This window comes from Epargyreus clarus, unplaced genomic scaffold (assembly GCF_041222505.1).
Source record: "Epargyreus clarus isolate Ecla_fem2 unplaced genomic scaffold, WU_Ecla_fem_2.2 ptg000005l, whole genome shotgun sequence".
NCBI classification, from domain to species: domain Eukaryota; kingdom Metazoa; phylum Arthropoda; class Insecta; order Lepidoptera; family Hesperiidae; genus Epargyreus; species Epargyreus clarus.
This window is the reverse complement of record NW_027332213.1, coordinates 14,247,933-14,256,699: the sequence shown is the minus strand read 5'-3', so window position 1 is coordinate 14,256,699 and position 8,767 is coordinate 14,247,933. Positions and strand designations below refer to the sequence as shown.

The following is an 8,767-nucleotide window of genomic DNA, read 5'->3' as shown; positions in this document are numbered from 1 at the left end:
AATGTTTCATTGCGATTGTCTATACCATAGTTCTATCAATGTTTTTAATATTTTTTAACATAATCACTATTTCTACATGTGTTTAAGAAAACGTTACATAAGTTTGACGGCAAAAATTTTACGCTGTGTGTGAAAATGTTTATTTGACGTCATTGTAATAAATTATTTACTCATGATTAACGTTTATGGGCATGTAATTTTATTATATAAAGAACTGATAAGTACAATGCATTTTTCTGTCGTTTTATAACAAGAGAATCGTTTATCTTTAAATCAATAGTTAGATTATCTAAGAGTCAATGTGCATGTTGATAAGTTCAAGCATTAATATTATAGACGGAGTAAGTCGATAGCTTATATTAGGTAAATAATAATCACGTAGGTAGATATACTTTTTTTATTTTCAGTTTTTACAAATAACAAAATATTATTTTATTACTTAAATAATATTTTGTCGTTAGTTCATTAGAACATCTGTTATCTGCGTTTTTTGCGTTTAATGCGACATTATTTTTGCGGCTTTTTAAGGCTTTAATTTAAGGAGTCAGTGAGTTAGTATAAGAAATAAGAGGATGGTATTTTTGGTCAGGCATTATAATCCTAAAAGTCTACCAGTGGCCTTTATAAACGTATAGCTGTCACACTTCACTCAAACAAAAGTTGACAATTTCACATCGTGACAAGCGACAAGCGTAGCACACGTAATAATATTCCTGAGTTGTCTGTGAACTGAACATAGCGACGTGATAAGATAGTGCGTTCAGTACGGACTGCGGTGGTAATTTCTTTATTGGAAGACATCGATCGCGCCTTCCCGTACTCGGGCAACGATCAAGGACTTAGCTAATTGGTTTAACATACATAAAACTGTCTCGACGCACTTTTAGTTCATGTTGCCCATATGCGGTGTTCGCATTGATTTTTTTCATTAACGAAAAGAAAAAGTCGGTAAATATTAGGCCGGGGTAATTAGTGCACGTGATATAGGCTGAAATGTGGGAGTGAACACAATTGTGATACAAAAATCTGCCAGTTTTATTGGAAAATAGTGTGAGTATTTTTTTCTTATCTTTGGGAAGTAAATAATTTCTGTACTGCCGGTATCTTTTACGATTAATTATTTTGTACACCCGTAAACAAAGTAACTTCCACAGATAAAATATCTGCCAAATTATGATGAAATAGGTATCATTAGGTTAGGAGTAAAGGTTGATGACCAACAGGTGGCCAAACTTCAAAATGTAAATGTAAAAGATTTTTTGTCACCAAATCCTTGTAGAGGTCACTGTATATTCTATTCATAAATTTATTTTAATAAATTCATGCGTCTGATTAATTTTCTCATGATGAATTGAGGGAATTGCTATCTCAATTATAAATTCCATCCTTTTTATAAAACTCTGTTTTAAAATGTTTTCATGTTTATTTAGATGAATATAAATTTGAAAATTTATAATTTTATGTTTTTTTTCATTTATATCATTGGTTTTAGGAAGGTATAACTATTAACTGTACTTATGATGTATTAATAGTTATATTGTGTTAAATATTTCAGTTTATTTTAAAGAGTGCATTTCATATTTGCTTTACTAAGCCTATTATAATCTGCTATTTCTTACGGCTAGAAATTATATATTAATTTACTATATTTCTTTAATATCCATAATCAACCTCAGATAAGTTTGAAGTTTTACCTGAAATCACCCACAGTGTGTCTATTATTGAGGGCTATTCCAAAGTTTGCGATACCCAAAAAAGTCGAACTTGAGTATTTGAGTTTGAGCTTGAACTTAGCCACAACAAAAAAAATGGTGTTGAAAAGATTATTTTTTTTTTAATTGTATGGTATACAGATATACAAAGGTATGGAAAAAGTACTCAAATCCAATACAATTTTGCCTACAAACAGCATGCAGTCCGTCTGATAGTAAGCAGCTACTGCCACCAATAGACATCTATAATCAACCCCAGATAAGTTTTGTTCCCTACTTAAGTATGAAAATTGTGTCAATTTGTGAATGCACAAGAAGTGAAACTTTTACAAAAAAAAACTACAAAGTTATTGGTATGTATGGTCATGGTATATGTATTGTATCATAAGAAAAGTAATTAAATATCTTTGTTGGTAATAATAATAATAATATTCTTTATTGTACCCAGATTTATAACATAAAATAATAAAAAACATACAATTTAGGACGACACAAAAGGCGGTCTTATTGCTAAAACAGCGATTTCTTCCAGACAACCTTAGGGTGAGGAGTTAAGGAGAGTATTACAATAAAAAATAAAAAAAAAGTTTAATATGTTGATGTTAAGACAACATCATTCTCATAACTTTTCGCCACCATGGGAAGTCATCATCATCATCATCAACCCATTATTGTCCCACTGCTGGGCAAGGGTCTCCTCTCAGAATGAGAAGGATTAGGCCATAGTCCACCGCGTGGGCCAAGTGCGTATTGGTAGACTTCACATACCTTTAAAACCTTTTTTTTTTAGAATTCACATTTAGGTATGCAGGTTTCCTCACGATGTTTTCCTTCACCATTTTAGCAAGTGATAATTAACTTCCATGGGAAGTATAGCTTCTAAAATACATAATGGACCGGTCACTGACATTTCTACGATTGTTATTCTTAAGTTATGGGAGCCCATACAAAACTAAATCCCTGCCACAGAATATCAAATTACACCTTGTTAGTTCAAAGTAAGTCTATTAGCAACCATAGTTTGGTTACTCAGTTTATACTGACTTATTTAACTATAGTTAATGTTGCGTGAATATAGTTTTATATGTTGAGGTAAACTAGGGATTAACTGCTTGTTAATCCCTATAGTTAACTGTGTTTAAAACATAAACATTAATAGTTAAATACAAGGGCATATGATTGTATAAATGATTGACAGTCTCATCCGGCAAATGTGGTGTTGCCATATAAATAAAGAAAATTAAGGGTGAACAACCCTAAGTGATAAACTTAGGGTCTGAAAAATAGATGTAGCCGATTGTCAGACCTAAATATGTATATAAAATTTGGTGAATCAGTAAAGCAGTTTCAGAGGAGTATGGTAACTAACATTGTGATACGAGAATTTTATATATAAGATAAAATACTACAAAATGTTTGGTATGTTTCATATCCTATACCTTAAAAATCAAATATTTTAAAAATTTCTTTATTGGTAGCCCTTTTCCAAAATTTTTTGTAGATTTTATATGTCCTTATTGTAACAATTCACTCTCTTTTTTTTCCAAACGCCCCAAAAACTGCAACATCAAAAACGCCCAACCCCTAGGATTCTTTATTGCCAGAATATATTCATACAGAGCTTCTCTGCTATTACAATACAACTCCTAATGCAATACATTACTGGTTGCAATAGTGTGCAATCACATCCATTTCGCAAATTACCATTTTATATTCCTTTTAATTTTCATAATTTTACATTATGTTTAAATATTAATACTAAAGTTGCATAGGTCTTTACCGCTTGCACAAACAAACACACCTTGACCTCATTCATATTTGCATGAGAATTACATATATTAAACTTAATATCAGTTGCTGTAGTAAAATAAAGTCTATTTACTTTATTTAAGCCAGCACATTTCTTTCAAATTGTCAGTTACAGTGTTTTTATAAACTTTTTTTCTTAAATTGCCTAGTTACTTTGTATGTATGTGAAGGTCAAATCTTGCAACCGAATTTTAAATCATTTAACCCAAACAGATTGAGTTAAAATTTTGCATAGTTACATATTTATTTTAGAGGACAATGCGAAATTAGCTCGGTTACATCATTCTAAGGGTGTTCGCTAAAACTAGCGCGTGTACAAAGAGCGGGCATCCGTTCTGTACAGTCTCGCACGCAAGCCGGGTATCTGCTGCGTTGGACCTGCGATACGTAGTGGCGGCGATCAATATATTTGGTGAAACAGTGTGCGATAATGATATGCCGAGTCTGCCATTTTTGGTATTCGAGTAATTTAGTACTCATAAAAAGAAGCATCGAGTCAGTACTCGAGTCCAGAGTATTCACACTGTACTCGGGTTACCATGAAGTATTCGAGTACTTTGTAACACACAGTCCAAAATAGTACAAAGTCCAAAAAAAGAATGAAAAAAAGGTCACCCACTAAACACAATTAATTTTACTTCCACAATTCCCGCTGTATTCACTCGTTTGCCAATATAAGGAACCTAAGACTCGAGTCAGTGTACGAGTACCGTCAGTAATGGAGTATCACTTGTACTCAAGTGATAACTTATTAGTAGTAGTAAGTACTCGAGTCGACCTGACTCGGCACATCTCTAGTGTGCGAGCGAGCGCCTGCTGCGTGTAAACGCGGTGTGCGTCCGCCGCCCGCCACGCGTCTTAAAACCCGTCGCACATGGGCCCACTGCTGAGGACTAAGTCGGAACTATATCCTTCAAACCAGAAAACAATAGCGCTTATCATAGCTGTCAATAGGCGGAACTGCCTCGTTAGTCGAACCAGTGGGCTCTCCCAATTTAAATAAATGTAACTTCGAACTTCGCCGTTACTTATATAAAACACTAAAGTAAATACAATAAAGGCGGATTATTACACATCCTCAATTTAGAAGTGCCTGCAAGAAACAGAATGAGTTTTTGTCAACTCATCACGTTTTTAATGCCATATCGTTTCATCAGGAAGACCTAAAATTGTGACAATGGCGAGCGGCACCTGGGAGGAGTTCTTCGCAGTGCACCTGCCGCCCACTGACTTTGAGGACAACCGCTCCTTGCTCAAGGAGTTCTGCGAGAGGCACGATCAGTATGGAAACAAGATCGTGCTAGTTACTGTGAGTGGTTCGATATTATTTTTTTTTATTGTATAATTAACTTTCTTCAATTAATTATTAAGTATTGGCTTGCAACCTTACCTTGTAAGTCTGATGTAGTCAAAGTTTGTGATTTTTCCTCATATTAGTTTTAGTATACGTATGGCATTTTAATGACTTGTCTATTAATTAAGAGATTATGAACCTTATAAGTCGGCCCGAGGGACCAACCTTATTGAAACGAAAAAAAAACAGCAATGAGATTTTTTCCTTATCACTGGTGAAAATAAGATTGCCTTACTTGGCCATAGATAAGTTACTACACCTGACCTTACACCACTTAGAATAACTTATTATTTATTACACCCTTTCAGCCAAAACAGTAGCCCTTTACACTATGAGGCAATAGAAGATTTGGCTGTGGTACCACTGGATTCTGTAACATAAAAAATCTTTATTTACAGTCTGGCGGCACGACAGTGCCATTAGAACACAACACAGTTCGTTTCGTGGACAACTTCAGCGCGGGCAAGCGGGGCGCGGCGTCGGCGGAGTATTTCCTAGAGCACGGCTACGCGGTCATCTTCATGCACAGGCAGAAGTCCCTGGAGCCGTTCACGAGGCACTTCAGCGGGCAAAAGCTTCTCGATATGCTGGTCATGTCCGACAGGGGGCCGAACACGACGATATGCGGTAAGTGAGGTCAATATCAATAGGGACCATAGAAAATCTAAGAATCATGCTCCATACTACACTCCTACTCATGCATCATAAAAAAGTCGAATAGTTTTAAACATATTTATGACAAAATATGTCGACACTATTCGACAAACTATTCGACAAAGCAAACAAAAAAAATTTTTCGTCCTCGTATTGTAATGTACTATTTACTCGGCGGTATGTACCTAACGGCACTCCTTTCGATGCTCGATAACGCTTTGTTACGCTCTATACATTTTTTGCTTATTTTCCCTGTTACGGGGGAGAAGAGATTAAAAATTACTAAAAATCCTCTCACGTACACAAATATGTATATGCATAGTTTATTCATTAATTTCCAGTGAAGCCAGACAGCGTGTTTGCGCTCGCTCCGGTATTGTCCCGCTACCAAGCGGCACACGCGGCGGGCACTCTCCTACACGTGTCCTTCACGACAGTATCTGACTACTTCTGGCTGCTGCGAGCTGCCTGCGAGTGCCTCGCACACATTGGTGCAAGAGCGTTACTCTACCTGTCCGCTGCTGTGTCCGATTTCTATATACCTAAGGATAGAGTGGTGAGTGTTTATATATTCCTACACGTGTCGCTCACGACCGTGTCCGACTACTTCTGGCTGCTGCGAGCTGCCTGCGAGTGCCTCGCACACATCGGTGCAAGGGCGGTATTGTTTCTCTCCGCTGCTATGTACGACTTCTACATACCTAAGGACAGGGTGGTGAGTGTTGGTTTTTTAATGTTCCTCATAATGAAAAGTTGGTGTTTCTTTGCATTAAAATGAAATTTAATAACAAGTTTCTGATGATGATAATAACGGAAGTTTCTCCACACCATAAGATGTCTATCCTAGATAATGTCATCCATAAAAAACAGATTCAATTAAATTATTTTAGAATTAGAAAAATGATTTTATTTTACTTTGATATAATTATTTTTTCTGGGGTTTGTATTAATACGTAATTACGGTCTTTTAATAACCTTCATCAGATGCTATCCAAGATGGTGATTATTGCCTCTCTCTATATCGCGTGAGTGAAAATAAAAACAATTCTTCATGATTTCTAAAATAATACTTTTGTCGTCAGCCTACCCACAAAATGCAGTCAGGGAGTGGTGCTCCCGTCATCCAACTACACCTGGTGCCCAAGATGTTGGCGCCGCTGGTCAACCTCTGGGTCCCGTCAGCTTACGTGGTCTCCTTTAAATTGGAGACAGATGAAAACCTCCTCATACCGAAAGCTAAAGCAGCACTCGAAAAATATAAGCACAAGGTAAGTTGTGTCTTCAATACGCACGCACACATGCATTCAAACACACACACAAACATACACTCACTCTCAAATAGATACATATGTGACATGTTTTGACGCGTGCGTGTGTGTGACACTCATGAGGTAGTATTTTAGAAAATAGTGCAAAGGAGCTCCTCTCCATAGCTAGCGATACCCCGACACACACAAACGCGCGTGCATATAGACACCCTCACACACATGCATATACGTATACAAACATTCTACGATGTTGTTTGTTTTAGATGCGCCGTGTTCTCATATATTCTTACTACGAATTTTCTCTATTAATTTTACAGTTGGTGATAGCCAATTTACTTCAAACTCGCCGTCATCGTGTGATCATGGTAACCCCCGAAGCGAGTCAGGAGATCCTGCTGACAAGAGAAGAGGTGCATGCAAGTAAGTTTTAACAAAATTATGAGTAAGAGGAATTGCTAAAATTAGCTGTATATTCTTCTATGTTGAAACTAAATGACGTGTCGGTGCGGCCAACTGTCGTTTTATCCTTCCGCATTAGATGTCTTAACATCAAAAGATTTCGTATCGATAATAGTTCAAATCCATCCATCAGCCTTTAGGAGTCCACTGCTGGACATAGGACTCCCCTAATCTACGCCACCGGACCGGTCTTGAGTAATCTGGATCCAGCGGTTACCCGCCGTCCGCTTCAGGTCATCAGTCCACCTGGTCGGGAGGCGTCCTGTACTCCTATATATAAATAAATAGTTCAAATGGCGGTTTAATATTTAAATGAAAAAACTTATTGTATTGCATACTTTTAATACCCCAGTTTCTTCTAATAGCCCAAATGTTTAGTTCGAAAATAATCGCTAATAACTACGCCATCAATAGCAATATTAAACTACTCAGTCCGTCATGTGTCTTACATAACTTCTTTACTAACGTGCCTTCTTACTTAACGCTTGAATAATAGATGATATTGAGTACAGATTTATAGTGTCGATTTTAATTGCCATTATTTAAAAATACTTTAATATTTTTTTGATACAGCTGAAAATAAGTATAACTTGAAATCTGTTGCAGGCGTGGACATCGAGCAGATGATAGTGGGCGAGGTGGTCCGTTTGCACGCGGAACACGAGCGCGTCACCACGCCCCGCCGCCCGCGCTGAGTGCCGCGCGGCCGCCTGCCCCGGCTCTACCTCACGCCGGACTGAGCGGCCCACCCACACCACGACCACGACCACGCTGCGCCACGACCACGCCGCGCCGACCACGACCATAGCGCACTGACACTGAAGCACGCATTACGACCACGCTCAGAAAACAACGCCGCGCGGACCACGATCATAGCGTACTGCCACTGAAGCAAGCGACACGACCACGCGAAAACAACGCCGCGCGGACCACGACCATAACTGCGAAGCACTGACTACACAGAGTATAATATAATGAAACATGCGCCAAGCCTAAGAACGACAGGTCCTGCAATAACGTGTGCAAATCTCGGACCATACGCAACGCTGCCACTGCACGGAGAATGGTTCACGGATGCTATCGCCGCCCCGCCCACGCTCGTATTAAACGGGTGGACCATGCGAACGCTCATATAAAACAAGGTCTAAGAACGATGTGTGTTGCAACATTCGCCGTGTACGGAGCACACTGCACCGATTGTGCCTGTTTTCGGACCATAAGCAACGCTCATATCAAATATACCACATAAACATCACCGCACTGATATTCGCCTTCTGTAAGATATACTGTGGGGATTCTCATCCATCACCACGGCCACGAACGTGCATTGAAACGCCGCATGGACCACGACGCTGCATGTGCATAGACTACGATCACGACTATGCTGCATTTAGATTGCCCGTGCACGAAGTAATGTGTTCTGATACTCCCCTCATGGATTATGCCCAAGCTTATACTAATAACTGTGCACTGACAATCGCCATGCGAGCATCATGCCGCATCGACCTTTA

General features: G+C 38.4%; 2 protein-coding genes across 2 annotated transcripts in view; both read left to right on the top strand.

Annotated features, from left to right (window-relative positions):
• LOC140742377 (uncharacterized) overlaps positions 1–8,767 on the top strand; it is a 48,814-nt gene that overhangs the window by 26,905 nt on the left and 13,142 nt on the right. The window lies entirely within an intron of this gene.
• On the top strand, positions 572–8,088 carry Ppcs (phosphopantothenoylcysteine synthetase). The gene is made up of 7 exons (XM_073093653.1): positions 572–1,050; positions 4,679–4,830; positions 5,274–5,502; positions 5,871–6,085; positions 6,612–6,797; positions 7,115–7,217; positions 7,863–8,088. The coding sequence occupies exons 2-7, from the start codon at positions 4,699–4,701 to the stop codon at positions 7,949–7,951; spliced, it is 954 nt and encodes a 317-aa protein (XP_072949754.1). The 5' UTR covers positions 572–1,050; positions 4,679–4,698; the 3' UTR covers positions 7,952–8,088.

Excerpts from the sequence above, each read along its gene's own strand:
- Ppcs (XM_073093653.1), top strand. The coding sequence starts at position 4,699 with ATGGCGAGCGGCACCTGGGAGGAGTTCTTCGCAGTGCACCTGCCGCCC. Across the intron at positions 4,831-5,273 it reads ACAAGATCGTGCTAGTTACT|TCTGGCGGCACGACAGTGCC; the intron begins GTGAGTGGTTCG and ends CTTTATTTACAG. Across the intron at positions 7,218-7,862 it reads AAGAGAAGAGGTGCATGCAA|GCGTGGACATCGAGCAGATG; the intron begins GTAAGTTTTAAC and ends AATCTGTTGCAG.